Source organism: Pleuronectes platessa, chromosome 20 (genome assembly GCF_947347685.1).
Source record: "Pleuronectes platessa chromosome 20, fPlePla1.1, whole genome shotgun sequence".
Classification (NCBI taxonomy): Eukaryota; Metazoa; Chordata; class Actinopteri; order Pleuronectiformes; family Pleuronectidae; genus Pleuronectes; species Pleuronectes platessa.
Window position 1 is genome coordinate 15,725,649 of NC_070645.1, and position 22,005 is coordinate 15,747,653.

The following is a 22,005-nucleotide window of genomic DNA, read 5'->3' on the forward strand; positions in this document are numbered from 1 at the left end:
GGTTTTACCGCCCAATTAGTTTGGCCTTAGCCGGGAACGATGGAGGGAAAAAGCGTTTGATCATTTATGGTCTTTGCTAGTGAGGGATGTGCATGCACGTTAAGCAGGTGTACAGTGAAATACAGATTTAAATAAAACTAAAACCTATGATGGATGTAGCCTGAGACTCTTCAGGATATCACCAATATCACACCACAGTTTTTGCTGGGTGTTTCAGCGAACACTCGAGCTGGAAACACATTTGAACTCTCCTTGATATCTCGCCTTCGCTTTGTTTTCCTCAATCCCCTGTCACTGTTTCTCCGAGCGAGCAGAGCGGTGGCGGAGGAAGCTGCAGGATAGATATGGATGTCAGGGACCACATGCCAACTCGCTGCTATATTTAGAGCCGCTCTTTCTTTTAAGTTTTGAAGGACAAAAATAAAAGGTTGCAGGAAAGAATCGGCTCAAGTCCCGACAACATGAGGAAATGTCCTCATCTGTGAAACGGTGCCAAAAAGCATCTCCGTCAAATTAAAGCCGAACGAATGCGCCACATTGTTTTTGAGTGTATGCAAATATGAGATATTAATAAGTCTCTTCTTGTTTGTTTGTCTGCTCTTCCTCGTGTTTGTGTGTTTCTCTACAGAAGTAGTTTTGGGGCCTGTGCAGACTTCCCGCCGCGGCAGTTGGATGTCGACGCAGCCACGATGACAATGAAAGGCCTGTCCAGCAGCCGCAGTCACCATCACACGGTGACATGTGACCCCTCTTACGACTCCATGACCCTGGGGCACTCGGATCGCCGGCCCTACTTCCTCAACCCTGGCGAGGCGCATTCAGCCGACCACCCTTGCTACCCCCAGCGCAACTCCTTCCAGTCCGAGTGCAGCGCCTACCCTGATCTGGCCAGCTGCACCTTCCCTCGCAGACATTACAGCTCCCACCATGAGCTCAAGGAGGAGTGCGGCGCCTTGGTGCCTTATACGGGGCAAGCGGGAAGCGTTAAGGGAACCGGAGGAAGCAACAGCCGCGTCTCCTCGAACCTGCTGGAGCAGTTCGAGGGCCAGGCTCCGATGCGGCACGAGGGCTACCACACGCTGCAGTACAAGCGCACCGCGGTAGAACACCAACGCAGCGACAGCCCCGGTCGGATCCGGCATCTCGTCCACTCCGTCCAGAAGCTTTTCACCAAGTCCCACTCCCTGGAGGGGCCGTCGGGGGGAGGAGGGAGCGGGAGGATGAACGGCAGCAAGTCCAGTCCTGACGACCCGCCCTCGTCCTCCGGCACCCTGAAGCACAGCAAACGCAGCAAGAGCAAGGACCGCTCAAAGTCTGAGCCCAAGATGCGCAGCGCCATCTCAGGCTACTGGAGCTCGGACGACACGCTGGACCGGGAGATGTGCCTCTACCACCATCACCACGGGGGCACCAGTGGAGGCCTCCCCTCTGGGGTCATGACCATGGGGCGCCACCCTGACAAATCTCAGTCGCAGTACTTCATGGAGTCCTACAACACTATCAGTGCCCACTCGCTCAAGACGTCGCGCAGCAACAACGACGTGAAGTGCTCCACGTGCTCCGGGGGCGGCGGCGGCGTCGGGCTGCCGCTGGTGAGCTCGCTGGACGGCCAGGTGCAGCTGAAGAAGAGCTCGTGGTCCTCTACGCTGACGGTGAGCAGAGCAAGAGAGGTGTACCAGAAAGCCTCAGTCAACCTAGATAAAGCTCTAGTGAAAGCCGAGCAGGGACGCACCTGCCACTTCCTACAGGTAGGACAGTTACTGCAACCCCCCCACCACCAGCATGTCATCCTCCATGCATCATCCGGGCGGCAGCTGCTCCTCCATGCTGCTGTGTTCCTGCACGTGTGTGTGTGTGTGTGTTTGTGTGTGTGTGTGTGTCTGTGTGAGTTAGAGAGATTGATCAGGGAGGCGCTGGCCCGTGTCCCGTCATGTTCCAGTGTGTCTCGCATGATCATCGCCCTCATCTTAATCCCTCGTATCGACATGAACCAAAACCATCACTTGTCATCTACTCCTCTGTTGTGTTGGTGTCGACGTGCATGGAAACAATCACACACATGAGCAGGTGGATGTTTATGTTCATTTCCTCCTGTACTGCAGAAGTCGCAGGATCCTGGGTTTAGCTTCAAACAGGAAGAGGATTTTATATCTACTTTCTGACCGGTCAGGTTCATGTAGCATCACCGCAAACCAGCATGTATGTTATTTTCTACAGTATACAGCCCCAGAACAGATGAATCAGACATACCCATCTTATCAGCTACCAGAGCACAAGACTTTCATCCTGCACAACTATGAGATCAGAGCGAGAGAGAGCGAGCACATCACGAAAGGAAAGACAAAATGCACCAGTCCCAAAACTCAGTTGTCACACGTACTCAGAAACGCACAAGTACACACACTCACACACTCACACACACATCAGCCCACATGATCCTGCTTCTCTTGTTCTGTGTTGGGGAAGATAAAAGTGTTTCAGATTGCACACAGGTCCTCTCATCAGGACGAGCTCAAAATATAAGCATGGAGGGAGTTGAAGGAGAGAGAGAGAGAGTGTGTGTGTGTGTGTGTGAGTGTGTGTGTATGTCTGTGTGCGCTCCAGGAAAAGGACCAAAGAGAGCAAATAAAGGCAAAAGCGGACGGTGTGAATGGGGGGGAAGTAAAAGTCATAAAGCGAGAGTGAGGGAGCATAAAAGAAAGAGGAAGTTCTGCGTGGCCGTGCATTCTAACCGGCCGTGAGAGCGGAGCGAGCACATGAAGGAAGTGTGTTGCCGTCGCAACATTTCTCCCACTTCCAAAAGAGCCACTGCTTCTATTCTAGAGAGACAGATGGAAAAAAACAGGCTTTCAAGTAGAGAAGCCTGACAAGTGAGTTAAATTCTGAAGCCTTGCAACAAAGACCCGACACGTCATTTGCTTCCCCTGCTTGGATGGGGCTCCTGTAATCCAGCGTTCACACACAGACACTCACCTAATTTAATCTCATGCATTTAGGCAGAATTCACAGATTAGAACATCTGAGATATTCTCTCCTCCACTGCGAAGGCAACAGGATTAAAAAGCGTGACTTCATTTAGTTTTTTCTTTTTTTGTTATGGCTTTTTTCTCCTCCTCAGTCGCAGTAATTCAATTCTTCTGACGTCATGACCGACCCGATCTTTTCCCGAGATGTTAACACAGTGTGTGGTTGCCCCTGACATCAAGGTCAGCCTGGTTTCCTAGCTACCGACGCTCTGTTGAATGATTCTCCTGCACTTTCTTCTCGCTCTGGATCTCATTTCTTTTTTTGCTTCAGAGCCGGTGCCCTTACAGCCACTCACGTCGGGGACTGCAGCGGTTTCGGCCGAACAAAACTCCCTTTGTCCCCCCCCACCCACCCAACCTCTCTCCATGTCTCTCTCTCTCGTTTAGATTGGGGACGGGAGATCGTTTTGCCTCCTTTTTTTATTTTGTACCTTCATTAGAGTGTCTGGAAAGCAGACGGAGGCCGAGCCACTGCAACGTTTTGTCAGAAATAATTAATTCCTTGCATTTGCTATGCCGCATGCATCACAGGACAGACAAAGGAAGGCCTCGGGCACTCGCAGGCTCATGGTATGATCAAGGCCGACTGTGCATTGATACTTGTGCCATTTTGTCTTTTTAAAGGCATAACGTGCACTGTGTGATACCGGTGTTATATCAGAACAGGGCAGGAAAATACTGCAGCCTCCCTGTGTCTATTTCTTATTTGCCGGGTTTATCTTCATGACCTGTAGCACGACCTGTGTTCGCTCCCCTCTTACCTTATCTCACTCCATCTCCACAGGTGCCTCAGGATGACTGGGGCAGCTTCTCTCCGCTGGGGAAGGAAGACGAGATCCCGTGCCGGCGGATGCGCAGCGGCAGCTACATCCGAGCCATGGCGGAGGAGGACAGCGGCGACTCGGACGGCAGCCCCAAGCCCTCGCCCAAGGTCCAGGCGCGGCGGGCGAGCTACCTGAAGGCCACGCAGCCGTCTCTCACAGAGATGACCACGCTCCAGTGAGTGTGTGCTGAGGATGAAGTAGTTTCTATATTGGTTATTTACTTTCTGTGTGTCTCTGCACCTGCGACACCCAGTGGCAGGAGGTGTTATCTTTTCGGGTTGTCTGTTCATCCCCTTCTTGAGGAAAGGTTTCCAAATTTGGTACAAACATTCACTTAGACTTTGCACTCATGCAGCCATGAAACGGTGAAGGACAGGGGGCAGAAGTCTTATGCTGCAGGGAGACGGGCTGTGATCGATTAGCGGTTGTGGCTTCTAGTCGCACTAACATGCACACACACCCACGTGTACTGTGTGTGCAAGTGCTGCTGCCTGGGTCCCACTAATGACTTGAATTTGGCCGCCGGTACGCCATCATATAACCCAACCGCGGTGCTGCACACTGGAGATAGAGGACGAGGCAGCTGACATCTTGTTTCTACACTCCGGGGACAAGTCTGTGTTACACCCCGTTGTGATTAAAGAAATCAGGGTTGTTGTTCCATATGGTTCGGAGCCCACTCTCTGATCTTTCCTTCCTCGTGACGAGTCGTTCCTGAGAAGCTGTGCGGTTGTTTTTCTACCCTCAGACGAGCGTAACCTCCTTCCTCCTGTTTAAGACACATAGTGCAAAGAGAAAGCTCCTTTTTAAGCAGTGGGGATTATTCCTGGCAAACAAACAAGGAAAAGATTACCCTCCCTCACTCACCGACAGCAAATTTCCACAAATTAGTTTATTCCTGGCCTAGATTGTATCGGGGGCAATTTTTGATATCTCACCGAGAACAGACATCTTTATTAATAGGTTCACATCTCCTCGTCTTTCTGCCCCTCCGCCCGTGGTCCTCGCTCTCAGGACTTTTATTTGGAGAAGAAGAAAGCGACAGATGGAAGAAAGAGGAGAGGGTTAAAGAGGATATTGGACCGAGATGACAGAGAAGAAGAGGTTAAGGTATCATTAAGATAAAGTGCCGTTGAAGATGAAGAAGAATGGGAAGAGGAGAGATAAAGAAAAAGATGAATCTAGATTCTGCAGCAGGAATCAGCAGAGGGCTTCACGCAGCCTTTATTCCCGACTGACAGAGGAGCATGTGTTCATTAATGTCACTTGTTCCATGGATGGACACCCTGGGACAGGCTGACCTCCCCCCCATAGGTGGCACTGATTACAGCCCGACTCTGCCATTCACGCTGCCACAATAGAAATCACCGGTGCTGCCTATAATCAGCCCCGCGGGGAAATCAAGAGCAGGAGTGGATAGAGACGAGGCTGTAGGTAGATGCTTCTTTGACTTTATTCTTCCGTCACAGACTCCGAGTGGCTGATGCGGAGGATTCACACAAATCTCCGAGGCTCCGGATATATACGTTGTGATTTCTTTTTTTGGCTTCACAGCTGAAACCTTTTCATCTCAGTCATCAAGCGAGTGTGGTGCCCCAGAAAGAAAAAAACTTGGGATGTGCTGTGTGGGGAGAATCGAGAAGAGACACACAAAAAAAACATGAAACACGAACCAAGACCTAAAAAGGAAAAGGAGTTGTAAAGAATTAGCTGTGATATCAATAAAAAAGTGCGAAAAGTTATCAATAGATTGGATGTTGGAAAGATATATTTTCTATTTTAAAAACAATTCTGTACCAACCACAGTTATTTCATTGTCAATTTCCATCTTAATTATTTGATATTTAAAGATATATTTTATAAATCTTCATGGAAATGTTTTTTTTACACTCAGTCGTCTTGATCACCACAGGAGCTTAAACTGTACACAGTCAGGAACCAAGAAGGAAGTAATGTGACCTTATTATTGAGCCATAAAGTGAAAAAATGTAGATTTCATCATGGGAGGTTTAATGTTAATTTACCGTCTCTCAGTATTCAGCATTGTTTTCGTTTAAAATGAATCAACATCTTTCCAAAACCACAACCAAACCATATTAATAACCATTACCTAGCGGCGCAGTGGTACAGTGGTCAGCACCATCGCCTCACAGCACACTGTGCATGCTCTCCCCGTGTCTGTGTGGGTTTTCTCCATTTTGTCAGTTGACGTGGAGCAATTATATCTGGTTTACACAGTGACATATTTTGAAATAAATAAATGAGATGTTTTTTTGTCTCTTTACTGCATTATGATTAAATTGCTATTAGCTCATCTGTCATTCAATCCCCCCCCCCCCCCCCCGTTTGTCTCCACTGTCCTCCCTCCTCTGTCTTCCACCCAAGAAAGAATAGTCCCGTTTGCTTGGCTGTGGAAAACAACGCTCTATTTTTAGGAGGAAATGCATAATTAAAGCAGACCTGACCTGGAGGCAGCAGAGTCAGACTTGTGTGTCTGTGTCTGTATACAGTGTGTGTCTGTGTCTGTATACAGTGTGTGGGTGTTATTGTGTTTGTGTTTGTGTTGATGAAATGTCATTTGAGAAGGGGAGAGCCAGGGTGTTAAATCCACGTTGTATCGTTCTATGATCTGACGATAGATTTTCGAATCGGCATCATATTCATCTCTCTCTCTCTCTCGCTGCACTTTGTTCCCTCTGAGTTGGTTTAGTAGGTCACACTGTTTGTCAAGAGCAGCATGAGTCAGCTATTTCAGCTTTTATTCCCCCTGATTAATGGATTGTTTAGCTCTCGCCAAACTGCTGCATCACCCAAACACACACACACACACACTTTGCACAACCACACACATGCACGTCGGCGTGAAGCATGCTGAGAGATCTGATTGGAGGCAGGTGAGAGCTAATGAGACACCTATTCATCTTCCTCGGAGACGGGAGCAATTATGTGTGTGTGTGTCTGTGTGTGTGTGTGTTTTGTCGATTTCTATGTCGGTTTTTATGAGAATGAAATTCCATCTGTGTGTTCTCACTGTACGCTGCCTCACAAAGTACAAGGTGCTTCAAGGGCAGACTCCCTGAGCCACTGCCAGTGTTCCTCAGTAGTACCGTGCTTGTTGATTAGATAACGGTGTCTCCTGAAGCAATTGAGGATTGATCCATATCTCTGGGTTCGCACACACTGCCAAGTACTCTGCAAAGTCCTTCTCTCACCCTCTTTCTATCACTTAATCTCTCGCTCCCCCGCTCCTTTGTCTCCCTCTCGATTTGTTTCTCGCCGTTCAGTCAAGCTCATATATATGTATTTTCTCTCCCTCCCCTCTCTCTCTCTCTCTCTGTGTTTTTTCCCTTGCAGGATTTCCACGGAGCACTCGCCCAAGCTGCAGATCCGGAGCCACAGCTATCTGCGGGCGGTGAGTGAGGTTTCCATCAATAGGAGTCTGGACAGCTTGGACCCAGCAGGGCTGCTGGCCTCGCCTAAATTCCGCTCGCGAAACGAGAGCTACATGAGAGCCATGAGCACCATCAGCCAGGTTAGTGGCACCCAGGGGCCCCCGAGCCTCTCTGCCTTGGCCCTCGCACGCCCCCTGTACCTCTACTGTTATGTCCAACCAGGTCATGCAGGGGGGGAGGAAATCCCGTCCGTAGTCGTCCTCGGGCCTTGAATTAACAGGATTTATCAGGTCACCACCCGGTGAAGAAAAGACGACCCCCCCCCCCCCCCCGATCTCCCCAATTAGCGTGTTCGTCTGCTCGCTGTCATCTGGAGCTCGTGTGATCGCAGGTCCCCTCCTTCACCCTAATGTCCTCCGTCTGCCTCGCCATACGTTAGGAAGAAAAACAAGCAGCTTAAGATTCTTCAATTTGACGTCTGCTGTGTGAGAGATGGAGAACAACCATTAAGATGCAGCCATGTGAATTTTATGAATAACTGAAATATGGATCAACACCAAATAATGATATAATGATAACAAAATATAAAATGAATAAAAAAGAACATGTCGAGATTACATTTAAAATCTAATTAAATAAAAAAAATGCATAGAAACAGAAAAGACATTTAGTTAAAGGCTTATATTTTCTTTTAAAGAACTGAACTAGCTTCTCTGGTGATGAGCGTTTGCCAGGAAAACCTCACGTCACGTCTTCAACAGAATATCGGTCATTTTGGTTTTTGAACACGGCTTCACTCTCTACATTCTGTGGAGTGACAGGAGAGCTTTACCTTTTTTTGCCGCGAGCTCCCTCTCCAAAGCCCTGGGGCAACATTTTGTTTCGTGGACTGAACGATCGCCCCCAGAGACGTCCCTTCGAGCCCAGGGGACGATGACACGCTGGACCCGGCGCCTGCAGAGACGCCTCTGAACAGAAAGGTGCTGCTGGGCTCTCTGTCTCACTCACTCACTCTCATGTCGAAAGTACAGAGGCTCCAAATCCGAGGTCCACAATCCCTTCTGACTCCAAGCTCTTCAGCGTAAACTCCCACTTGTTTGACCCACAGACTGAATATAAAGATGGACGACACATCTCTAGAATATCCTGGATACGGGGTGCCGCCATCTTGACGTCATCAGAATCTGCCTCAGCTGTCAATCATGACGTTTCACCTTGGTCTCATAGCACCAAATTATGTATCCAAACCAAACTGACCAGAAAAATGTACATCCAAACGAATCAGTGTGTGAGAAAAATGTATTTAATGTGAACCTTGAGGTTTAAGTTTGGTCCTTGTCCCATCCACTAACATGGAGTGCTGTAGCCAGCCAACAGGGGGCGATCAACGCAGATCGGCTTCACTTTTGGAGGAGCTGCCATGTCGTCCATCTTTACGTACAGTCTCTGGTTTGACATTATACTTCACTGACAAACACCTGCACTCTCAGCTCTGGTCCGTGGCTACATCCCATTCCTCTGCTTGCCTCCCCCTGCAGACATTTTGCAAACTTTGATGTTATTGGATCAGAGGCTTCAGGGAATGGAATGGAGCTTCAGGTTTATCTGCCCTCACGCATCCTAATCTCCACACATCCATCTCCCAGAGTTTTTTAAAGTTTTCTCATTCTCTCCCTTCAGACCCTGTTTCGACCCTGTTATGAAACACAAGCCGAACTCGCCGATGACGTAGTGAGATTTCCTCGAGTCTCGTCTCAAATCCCAGTAGTCCTAGTTCTGACACTTTCTTCTTCTTACCTTTAAATAACAACACTTGTAGTTTTTCACTCTGCCCCTTTGAAGTGTTCTATCCCACAGTGATTCCTCCCCCTCTGCACTGCTCGGACGCTCCTGTAGTTTTCTTCGATACACTTCTCTGTTAATTGTGTGCAAAACTCCCCCACGTGGCTTAAAGCTTCACAAGATGGTGGAGGAGGTCAAAGTCGGAGCAATCTGAAGCAACATGCACCAAGCTGCACTGTAGTTGTTGAATCTATTATAACTGTTTCCTATTTCTGGGATTTAAGGGAGTTTTTATATACGACTCCTGCCTAGTGAAGCTTTAAACTGGGGACTAGCTGTGTAAGAGGGAGCGGCACTAAGAGAAGCTTCTAGTCAAAAGGCAATTCCCATGGTGCACCTGTGCAATTTTATTTCTCACTTTTGTTTCTCCCTGTGCATGGTCACATATGCTCCTGTGTGTCTGTGTGTCTGTGTGTGTGTGTGTGTGTGGTGTTTTTACTCATCTGGGTGTGTGCGTGCGTTTGCCGTATGTCCGCGTTTGCCCTCCTCCCCCCCCCCCCCCCCCCCCTCCGCAGGTGAGCGAGGTGGAGGTGAACGGGCAGATCGAGGCGGTGTGCGAGTCGGTGTTCAGCGAGATGGAGTCGCAGGCGGTGGATGCCCTGGACCTGCCCATGGCCGGCTGCTTCCGCATGCGCAGCCACAGCTACGTGCGTGCCATAGAGAAGGGCTGCACGCAGGAGGAGGAGGAGGCCCGGGCCGCGCTGGGCAGCCGGAGGAGCCACTCGCCCCCCCGCACGACCACCACGGTCAGGACCATCCAGAGCAGCACAGGTCGGTGGGAACATGCACTTGTGCTCGTGAACATGTGAACATGCATAATCCACATCCGCATTATGAATTAATACGTGTGCTGTGTGTTAAATGTATGCAGCATGTGTATAGTGTCAGTCGAGAAGGATAAATAAATTAGAGCTGCAGTTACTGCAGAGGGAGATTTATCCTTATGCATAAAGATTGGACAATGCCAACAAATCAAATGTTCTCATTTTGATTTGATTCACCTTGTTAAGCTGCCCTCTGAGTTGTTTCCTCTTTGCAAACTCGGACTCAAACCCTCGGCTTGTTTATCCATCTGACCCAGTTTTCCTCTCAGATACAATATGATGAATGCAGAACTGTGTGTTTTTTTACCCCACATGAGCTTATTCGGGCTGTAAAGCTCAGTGGGTCTTATTTTAGCCCACTTGTGTGCCTCATGGTCTGGAGCGCTTGGCTTCCCAGCATCACTGCATGCAGTATTGATGCTGAGTGGTGCTGGCATCCAGCGCTGGGTGCCTCTGCGTTCCCCGATGCAAATCCAGACGTCATTCCTTTACACCGTGCACGTTGAGTCATCGTCGCCTGACGCACAATGGCCTTCTCCTCCGTTCCTTTTTAATTATGCCAATTAAACGACAGCGTTTCCCCAAACTTAGCTGACAAGGCTACAGGCGGCTAATTAAAGGCATTTACTGCAAATTGAGAGGATGGCAAAACTAGTTCAATCAATTCTAACGGCTTTGAATTGACTCAGAGCAAACCTTTATATAATGCTGTTTAAAATTTGCTTAAACTCTCTCTCTTCTTCTTCACGACTATAACGTCCGTCTCCACTTATCCAGTTAGTAACTGGAATCAAAATATGAAGTTGCACCGAATGGTTTTACGATCAAACATCTTATTGACAGTTCGAGCGAACAACACAATTAAGGGGAATGGAGAATTGAGTTGAGTGTTCTATTGTGCGCTGGTAGTTACTGATCTATAACAGGAGACTGATAAGATCAAGAGAAAGGGCGGTCGGAGCCTCTTCCCCTGAGGAAGGAGGAGATAATGAAAACCATCTATCAGATGAAGCGGTGTAGGGACCTAACTCTGGTTTTCCAGCTCCACTGCTGCTGCTACACATGGTGCAGGTACTTTCTGTCTCCTGCTCCCATCTGTCTTGTGTCTCTCACGTGGTGCTGCGTCACACGGACACAAACACTGAAAGATGTTGATATATGTCAGTAATTATCACGATAAATGTTGAAGTCATTTATTTCAAGTTTGACAAACCCTTATATATCATCAAAGCCTTTCTATTCCTCCTATATATATATATAGAGAGAGAGATTAATGATGCAATGAAGCAAAACTGGGTATACTTTGTTTACTCTGACTTCTTAGTTTGGTCCATGTCCCATCGGTAAACATGGATGAGGCAGTTTTTTTTTACCTTTGCTTTCAGCCAGCAGGTGGCGATCAAGACTCTTTGGCGTCACTACAATAGTTATGTTAAGCTTTATTAATATTGCTAGTGATGAATATTATATTGCAGTTATATATATTATTATCAAACATAGTTATTATAGTATTTCCCACCACTACTCTACCACACTTCATTGCAGGTGCAACTTCCTCCATCTGTGATCATTTGCTATGAATGTGAACACCTTTACTACTCTACTCAGTTAAGGCATGAGTGTTTGTGCGTGTGTGTGTGTCAGTCGCACACATCTGCAGCTGGGGCCTCTCAGCTGGTACAGAGTTAACAAACATCCATTTTTCGGGCCCCTGAGTTTGTTGTGTGATGACGTTGAGAGAAGAGGGATCAAGCTGATTTGTGTTTGCTGATGATCTGACATTATGCTGCTGTGACCAGTCTCCCGGCCGGCCTCCGTACCTCGCTGTGATTGGCTGACGTCTTCCTCCTCTGACCTTTGACCCTCATTTGCTGCTGACCTTATTATATGGTGGATCCGGCTCAAACGAACACGACAGGGCGAGCGGGTCGGCGTGGTGCGTTGTGAGCCGGTTGCTCTGCGGTTGGTCGTGAAGGAAGGGGATTGATTCAGATCACTGTCATAGTTACACCGCCGCACAATTCATCAGCTCCTTAGATGTTCACCACTGAGTCGTCAGTCTCCGTAATTAATTAGCTCCCTCTCCTTTCTCTCCTCCTGGGGGAAGAGCGTGATTAAAGAGGGGAGGAGGAAGGAGAGACTGGAGGGAGAGGAGGAGAAAGATCTCAGTCCGATTTTATTTTGACTGTTTACCCCTCCACCTTCTTATGCAGTGCACTGTGTGTTCTCACCCTCACACACACTGTGTGAGCTTCAGGGTCTGCAGGCAGTCGAGGACCCTTTAATTAAATCCACTAAACCTTAATTAATATCTCCAGAGGGAAATATTCTCCTATACATTTAATTAACAGCTGGAGTTGGTACTATAAACTCCAGCTGCTGATTACGACTTGACATACAATGATTAGAGTAAGAATAATATTATAGTAATGTAACAGTCACAATATTTTCTTTCTTCATAGATGTAATTATTTGCATCTTGCTGATAATAACTGCAGGACTTTTGTTTGTAATTAATCTGCATGTTTTATTTGACTTTTAGAAGATCTGAATACTACTTATTAATACTACTCTTATTATAGACACACAAGTGGATCTGCCCTTACAAACAAATGCAAATGATAAATATAATAAACAAATGTTGTGACATAGCGTTTCTGTTGCTTATTCTAAATGTCTAATTTGCATCCACACACATAAACAAGTCCATATGTGAAATGGCCGTCCTTATTTATACATACTGTAATAATACAAACTGCATTTGAGCTTTATTTGACTAAAAGCTTTTATATTTTTAATTTAGAACTAAATGTCGCCCGAGTGCCTGAAAAGCAAAACAACAACAATAACTTGAAATAGTCAATTACAGTCGATTACAGAACTATTTGAATCAATATGAAAAGAAAAATCGGAGCTTTAATTGAAGCCTCAGCTCATATAACAGGTACAGATCTGTATTAATGATGCACAGTATGTTCTGAAAGTCACGTGTCAAACCCGGCAACATTCATTTTCACTACCATTACCCATTAAATTAGCAAATCCCTTTTGATTTACATTTCACAGTCGTATTGTTCTCTCTCGACCTCCTGTTAGTGTTTGTTGATCGAATCCACATCATGAAAACTAGAAGGTACAGTGACAGAGGACAGGACGATGTGACAGGCGGCGACCATCACGAGTTTGCTCAACGATGCGAAACCGTTATCAGGTCGTAAACACGGGAGCGACTCCCCTCGCTACCTCCCGTCAGACATGAGGCAGACGTCTCGTAACATGTTCCCATAATGGAGATGTGCAGTAACATCCCCGGACGCCGCTCGCTCTGCAGTGGACGCACAATACCCACGGGGAGAATAATAGCTGCAGATGAACAGGCCTGAACAATATGTGTTATATAATCTCATATAGATTATATAAGAAGTTTCTCTCGTGGTAACTACCTGCCGGCAAACAGTCAGAAACAGAGAAGCGCACACACACACACAAACACACAGACACACACGCACACACACACACTGTACATTTTGCTGGAAATCGACGGGGACATGAAAAGTGAAGACATGGCTGAGGTGAATATTTCATGATGTTTCTGAAGAACGATTCAGGTCCCAGCTGGAGAAAAACAGTCCCACACTTATGGTGCTGCTCCGACTAGTCCCCTCGGCAAAACATCACACACACACACACACACACACACAGACAGACTCACACACAGAAGAGCGACCTATCAGCGTCTCCCATCAGTTCGCCCACTGCTCTGCTCTAGCCCATTATTATTGATGATCTTTTTAATCCGGAGGAAGGAGGCAGGAGTAAGGGGCCGCACTTTGATCTTGTCTCTTTGAACGCCAAGTGGCTGCGGTCACACACACACACACACACACACACATACACACACACACAGAGAGCTGTTGCCTTGGATAGGCGTGTTGACCGAGACATCAGCTCCTTTGGATCGGTTTAACCAAAATCTGGAGCAGATCCTCTTTCTAAATCTCGGGGAAAATCCATAGCAATCTTTTAATGTGCGGATTTCACCGCCTCTAATCTCCGGCTCCTCCACCCCACGTCTTCTCCAGTTAACATATTCATCACCCCTTCCTTCTCACAAGGTGGTTCCAGCCTGTTGTGTCACTGAGAGGAGGGACTTGCCTTCAATTGGAGTTTACACACACACACACACACACACACACACACACACACACAAACACACACACAGATCGTATGTCGAGGAAATGTGCCACAGATTCTGTTGTTCTTTCTCTAAACCTCCTTTTCCCTGCCTCACTGACTTGATGTCAATTATCCAGCCTCATTTTCCTCAGCATCTGTTTTTCAGAGGTGCACAGGGATTGGCTGGAGAGAAAATACAAAAAAAAACGTCTCTCTCCTCCTGCAGCTCTTTTCTAACCGGCTACAAGACAACGTCTGATTGAGCCCCGAACAGAGACACTGCGCTCGATAAAGCATTCCTCGTGTGAACGTTTGAGGGATGCTCGTGGCTCATTTTGCTCTCAGACGCTCTGTGGAGAACCACCGCTTCATTTCGTTATCTGACGCCGCTCAGGGCGACCGTTCTCCATCTGCTCGTAATGTACGAAACCAACATTTACAGATTTATGCTGTAGAGCTCTTAGAGGTCATTTTGGGGGTAAATGTGTAATGAAAGAAGAGCACAATCCACCAGTTTGATAAGATCTCGTATTGCTAATAAATGCGTAAAGGGGTTAAATATCTGAGATTCAACTAATGACAATAGGAAAATGATTTATGCATTTGTTCAGGTAAGCGTTTTATAACAGGGATTATCTGTGAGCCAGTAAAACACAGATATATAAAACACTGATAAGTTCAGGTGTCAGGAAACACTTAGAAGAAAGAGTGAGGAGGGGAAGTTTCTAAAGATGCTGCCAGAAGTCGTCATATTTCATTACCACTTAAGATTCACTTAAAGTATTTTAAATCAGAAGAGACTTCTGGATAAATAAGTGAGTAAATTAGAATATAATTTAATTTCTTGTGAACTAGACCTAGAGGAATAGAATTTGCTGCTTAGACCTCAGCAGGAAGTAGAACTCCCAGGAAACGATCTCATGAATGAGGTGTTTCGGATATGAGACAGACTTCCCCCCCCGCAGAGCTTTGACACTAATGGTGAGGAGAAAATGGAACATGAAGTTGAGAGGTCTGATGATGACGGGCTTTCTGATTGGGCATGACAGCTGAATGACGGCGGAGAACGACGACAGCTCACAGGTGATTGGCTCAAAGCGAGCGTGTCGGGTTGTGATTGGATGAAAAAGAGAGAATGAGCCGGTGGAGCCAAGAGACATTGAGAACCGTGCAAGTATCTGAAATGTGTCTTGACTCTCATGCAGGTGTCATGTTGTCTCTGTTGTCTTGATTGAATGTAAGGGACTGTTGGGCTTTGGCGGATGTATGAGCTCTACTGAGTCACATTCTAGTTGTATACTTTATTCTTATTACACCAAAAAAACTGAGCATATTGACCTCAACAGATTTAAAAACAGAAATGTAACCCAGGTAGATATGATGGTTACAGAACTCAGTTTGTCTTTAGTCTGGAAGTCACAGTCACATGTGTTCCACCTCCTATACAGCAGAAATACAGCCTGTACAACACTGCCCCCGGGGGCTCAGAGGAACACAGCAGCCCCTCTCTGCCCTCGTCCTCTTACAGTAGCTGTGAGAGTGGGTGGATGAGAACTATCAGACGGCTTGACCCAATTAACAATCACTGGCATCACTGGCACTTTTCCGATACTTCTGTTCCGAGAGAGCGCGTGAGAATAACCATCTCTGGGTTTCCCACTGTGGTAAACCGAAGTGGCAGGAGTACAGAGCGCTGGAGTCTGTTTGAATCAGGATCAGGCCGAGCATCGGACCCCCCCCCCCCCCCCCCACACACACACCTCCACCAGCCCACGTAGAACTTCCAGTAGCCAGGCTGAAATTTGTTTGTCATATGTCAGGGTGACTCATATGTCACAAAAGCGAACGAAAAGGCTGCTCGGGGCCTTTTGTGTGTTTGTGTTTGTTTGTGTGTGTGTATTTGTGTTTGTTTGTGTGTGTTGTCTAACTTGTTTGGAGAGGGTCTCCTCTCCAGGTGGGTTTGAGGAGCAGCGCAGGTGAAAGGCCCCTGAGGAAACATCCGGTCTGACAGATTCAGGTCCTGGTGACACTGAGCTGAGCTTCTTTGTTCCTTTGGCTCTGTCAGTTCCTGTGGATCTGACCGTCTGCTCAGCTGCTGCTGGAGGTCAGCTCAGAACTGACTGAAAACTGACTGGTGATCAGTTCTGCATGTTTCAGTTCTACAAAATTAAGTAGAAAAGACCCTGGTGACATTAGTTTGTATGTATTGATCCCCACAAGGTGACCACCCCTATTATAAGACAATTATCAACTATGTTATATAAGCACAGCAATAATAAAAGCCTGTGCAGTAAATTCTTGAACCACTGGTTTATATCCTCAAACCACACCAGTCTTTGCTGAGCCACAGGGTGGCAGTCTTTAGCCTGGTTAATGAAGCACACTGTCTGTTTGGCAGGATGTGTTTGTGTACATGGGTTTAAATATATGAGAAGCCTGAGTATCTAATGTAGAAATACACAGTGTATCAGTCCATGATACTGTAGTTTTAAATCCTGTTTTTATCTATATTGGCTCACAGAGAAAGTTCTTAAGCTAAACTTCCACTTGAGACTGATTTATAGAGCCCTGTGCAAACAGAGCATGATCTAAAAATACTTAAATGCAATAGCTTTGAAATAATAGTTGGACCTTAATATATAGAGATAATTTTACAGAAAATAAAGTATAGTTTTCCTTTCACAAATTTTCCTTCTAATTTATTTCGGTTTTATTTATTTTTTCTTACAAATATGATTTTTTTATATATTTGTTTGTCTTTTAACGTTTTTCCTTTTTCTCCTTTAAATTTGTTCTATTTGAGTCAATTTATTTTTACAAATTTGTTTTCTCTCTCTTTTCAACCAACTAAATTATGTGATGTGCTCAATAACTGAACAAGTAGCTTTAAAAATAGGCTGTTTGTTTTTTTAAATCTTTCATTAAGGCCACATAGATTATAGGTTAATAAACTCTATTCAGCAGCGGAATATAAATCACAAGGTAAAGTTATTATTACAGAGGAGTTTCATCATGTCAGTGTCCCACCCACAGCTGATGTTAGTGCAGGGCGGGGTGGAGGGGGGGGGGGGGATCAAGGCGCGTCCACGTCCTGACATTAGATCCAGTATCAGCGGGACAGAGCAGCACTGGTGCAGCTCGACTCGGCTCGGCTCGGCTCGGCTCTGCAGACTCTCGGTCCTCATGCTTCACTGTTGGTTCATGGCTCTGCTCGACATGTGCGACATCTGGATCCGTGCGTGTGAGTACGAGCTGCAGATGTTCCTGTTGTTTGCGATGGTCAAGCTGCTGCACAGGCAGGAAGTGAGGAGAGGAGGCCTTCGCAATAAAACGCCAAATTCCGCGAGTGCTGGGGCAACAATAAGCGAGCTGTCGTAATAAAACGATAAAATATGTCATACGGGACAAATCTGTTTCATTATAGTTTAACAAAGCTCACAACTGTATCTGTGGTGGAATATACGTAATCGACATCCGGTAAGAAAGACTTTTGTTGTGAAAGTTTAAACCGGAAGTAGTGATTTTACCCGGATTAGCTTTACATCCCTTTCTGCTTATTCATGCTTCACTAGAAAATGGAAGAATGTTCTACAAAGTAGTTTATGTTCAATAATGACTACATTTATAATGATGGGGGCAATTAAATAAGAACTATAATGATTCATAGAAAACAAGGGATGTATAAACATTTACATTTAACGGTTTGTGGTATTTCTAAATTACATAAGATCATTTAAAATGTATTTTTTAACAACATGTCTCCCTCTGTGGAATCAAACATGGCAACAAACTGCTTTAAAATTGCTATAAAATGAACTTGCTCCGCCCTCTGCTGCTTCTTCTCCCTCCTCCCTGGGCCAGATCAGGTTAAGATTAAAATGAGGTAAAGTTAGGATAAAACAGCATAAGATAAAATAAAATAATCTTTTATTAGTCCCACAGTTTGGACCTTTGCTGGGTTGCAGCAGCAAAAAGGAGAAGGTGAAAAAGTAGACATCACTAGAAGTAATAGGTAAACAGGCACTAAGAATGCAGGGATATTTAGAAATAGAATAGAGATAATATATCAAATGTTTTTACAGTATTTCCAGTATATGGGATTGGACAGTTAAGTGACTTGAACCTGAGTTCCCTGTAGGTCAGTACCCGAGGTGCTGGTTAAACAGTGTAACAGCTGCAGGAAGGAGCGACCTGCGTCTCCTTGGGTGGGAGCTGCTTCTCCATCAGAGATGACAGCTTTGACAAAAGCATAAATCCCAGTTGGCTCACAACAACACTGAGATTAATGCTCTCTCCCTTCACCCTCGGCTCACAGGGGCTGAGAGATGTTGAACACCTTCCAGCTTCCGTTCTATTTCAGTCTCATATCTCTGTCGTGGGAGGGGGGGGGGCTGGGGGGGAAGGCGACAGGTGCATCACACGGCGCCTTCGCCTGGCACGGCCTCACGACACATGCTTCTGCTGGGTCCAGTAATTCAGGTCGGCAAGGGGGTCGCCCAGGAACCAGAGTCCATCTCCAGACTTCTGTGCTTGTTTAAGCGATCACTCAAAGGGCACAGGGGGTACGTTGCTAAGTCCCCCCCCCACCCTGAGGGCTCATTGGTAAAAGAGACCACCAGTGCCACTCACCACTTTTAGGCTGAGAGGGTTGACGGGGGGGGCAAACGCCCGGCTGTGTGACATACGAGCAGTCTGAGGCCTCGCCTTGCTCACTGACCATCTGTGATTCAGTGAGTCATGCACGCACCTCGGCCCCGTGCACGTCACCGATGTTAACTATGCTCGGTTGCTACTCGGCATCCAGCTTTCTGAGCCCTATTTTCAGACCAGTTCCGAGACCCTGCTGAGAGCAACATACCACAGACACACACACACACACACACACAGGCGTGTTTGTCGATCCAACTAGGCCACCGTCATGTGGGTTAATGTTGGTATCATGTAACTGACAGAGGCGTCCTGATCGTGAGTTAACACCCTGATCCAGGAAGCTTTTAGTCACCAACACCTAATCATCATGCAAGAAATAAAGCAACTGGGAAGTTATCAGGACGTTAGTATGTAACTTATTATTATATATAGTTTTTTTTATTATATTTAAATGTTGTTTGGCATTAACGCCCTTAGCCGTCGCACTTTAAATCGATAACCTTCCTAAAATGTGGTAAAACAGTTACTACTTTAGTATTTTACAGTTTTTATTGCTCACTTCATATTCGGCTTATGTGCTCGTACTCTAAAGCCATTTTTGTTTCTCCCGTGGAATCACATTATTTCTGCTGCACCTACTTTACCCTGTGGGATCATTAGTTTCCCTCAGTTTCATTCACAAATCGTAATCAACGTATAAGTAGCGGCTAAAAGCTCATCCTGTAAAGAATCTGTTCTTGGGGGCCCCGTTACTGAAGAGCCAGCTGTTTAAAGGCATTGGCATTTAAAGCGCTTGTGCTATAAAATGTTCCAGGAATGACGGTTCCCTGCAGGCAGGATCATCTCTACGCGGAGAGTTACTGTTTGCTATATTTAGTCTTGTTCATCTCATGAAAAAAAAAACAAGAGAGAGGGAACACGTTGAGTTAGATTTCACCTCCTGCTTTGACGTCCTTTTATTATTTATTTTTTCATTCTGATTCGCTGTGTGTTGTTATTTCTTTGGGGAAACATCTGACTCATCAGCCCTCGTTACAAAGAGTAAGACAAGAACAAGAACAACCGAGTGAACAGTCAAAACACAACATCATCTTCCAAACAACGGGGGATAATTACTTCCGACAAGCGGATTTGTTTGTCTGACTAACAGCGGGATTATGCAAAACCCACAGAAATGATTTTCATGAAGTTTTGTGTAGAGGGGGGGGGGGGGGGGCATGACCCATAGAATAAGCCATTTTCGTTTTAAAGTGGATCTGAATAAACGGGCTGATGCAGGATTATTTTCTCCTGTCTTTAACATGGAGAGACCTCTTCTGACATTTTCATACATTTCTCAAGAGTAATACATGATTCACTGTGGAAAGAATTCAGACATATAGAGTATTAATATACACAGAATGTATTTCTAAGGTCTGTCTTGATCACAATACAAGCAGTATGGTGATAAATCAGCCTCGGTGGAGGTCTGTGCTCTTCTAGTTCCTTTTTTTCTGAATGTAAGTGAAGGATTTTGACACAGAAACAGTATTTAAGTAGAATTTCTTTTAGCAATTAATTCCAAGCTGAGGTGAAGTTGTAGTTTATTGGTCCTGAGCCGTTTGAACTGGTTTGCTGCAAAGGAAGTGAGTGATTACATTCCCAAGTGATCACTGTCAGTCATCCAGTCGTTGTTTTCTCTCACTTCAGGTGCTAAGACTTCAGCAGCGCCCCCCCGGTCCTTCATAGTGTCTATGAAGAAGTAATTATCATGACTTCACCTTTAAGAAAAGCTGATGAAACACTCACTAAGGGAAAGACCCACTTAGAGTCTGCAGGTGAAGGTTTGAGGCATTTACAGTAACTTCGATTAGCGATGTGATGACAGGAAAGTCAAAGGTCAAACAGCAACAATGATTCTGAAGTTACACTAATGTCATTTAGGCAGCTAAAATTAAACTGAATGTTTGTTCAGTAGAAATAAATATCCACTCTAATATTTTCTTTAATTTGATTACTTTTAATTGTAACATCTAAACACACAGTGTATTTGGGCCTGAGGTCTTTATTTAGTGTTTTTCTTGGTAAGTGACTTTTTCTTGGTAATTGTCCATATTTTTTTAACTCAGTTTCTAATTTGACCTTATTAAACAGATGATTGTGTGGTTCCCAGTCTGAGGAACAATAAAAAACCAAGTAAACCTCATGTTCAATATTATGGAGATGGCCAAACACATCTGCTTTTGTAATTCTGGACTAGACTGAAGAATATTTCAATGCTGTTACAAATACACTAGACCATAATATTAATGAAAACAGATGTGCTGTTATTTCATACAACATGCTTTTGCTGTAAACTAATTTATTGCCAGTTTTTCACTGTCTCACTTTCTAATAAATAATTCATAATTCATAACTCCTCGTTTTTCCCCACTAGAGGGAGCTGCATCCCTACTTATAGAACAGAGCCTGCCAGTGTCTCACCTCTGTGATTGGTCCCCTTCTCCCCCCCTCACATCCTTTGATCCCTTTCTACCGTTTTCTTGTTACACCGTCGCTATTAACAACACTCGCAGTGTGTGTCTGTGTGTGTCTGTGTGTGTGTGTGATGGACAAAAGGAGGAGGTGAGCTATCAGAGTGTGTGTCTGCTCCCCTGAGTCATGACTGACATGCACGCTCTGCTTGATGTGCGGGAGCCAATGAGATCACACGAGGTTCACTGACAACGTTGTGCAGGAATGTCTCTCCATCAATCCCCTCCTGCCATGTTCCTCAGCCTCTCTCCCACACACACACACAGACGCACACACACACAGACACACACACAGACACACACACAGATTTCCTTTCCTATTTCCTGCCCCGGCGTTAATTACAGGGACGGTTAAGCCTTGTCTCAGCAACGTATGCCTGTGCATGTGAAATACACCTGTGTGTCAGCGGATCAAAGTGGCAGCCTCCAAGGTGGAATTATTATTCAAGGTGGGGATGTAAATTAACCAGTACTCTGGTGTCATCTGTCTTCTATTCTCCCTCTCTCTCACACACACACACACTCACACAGACACACACACACACACACACACACACACACACACACCTCTCTGCATAATGCTGTCATTCCCCTCTGCTTTGATGCTGCTGGTAGGTGTGTTTGACAGGAAACGAGGGCCGGGTCGAGGCATGTGGTAACACACATTATACATGTGGACTAGGAAGGAGAAAGACGCCGTTCTTGCTTGTGGTCGGCAGCCCGAAACCTCAATCCTACACACACACACACAGACACAC

The 22,005-nt window shown here is 45.8% G+C and overlaps 1 protein-coding gene across 2 annotated transcripts in view; it reads left to right on the forward strand.

Moving 5' to 3' along the window:
- Positions 1-689: 689 nt before the first annotated feature.
- Positions 690-22,005, forward strand: part of LOC128425719 (disks large-associated protein 1) — a 38,367-nt gene continuing 17,051 nt past the window's right edge. The window contains exons 1-4 of one of the 2 annotated variants that reach the window (XM_053412475.1): positions 690-1,748; positions 3,811-4,025; positions 7,205-7,382; positions 9,600-9,855. In XM_053412475.1, coding sequence (XP_053268450.1) covers positions 690-1,748; positions 3,811-4,025; positions 7,205-7,382; positions 9,600-9,855 — 1,708 coding nt within the window. The remainder of the gene's footprint in view (positions 1,749-3,810; positions 4,026-7,204; positions 7,383-9,599; positions 9,856-22,005) is intronic. The other variant, XM_053412474.1, reaches the window with a different exon arrangement.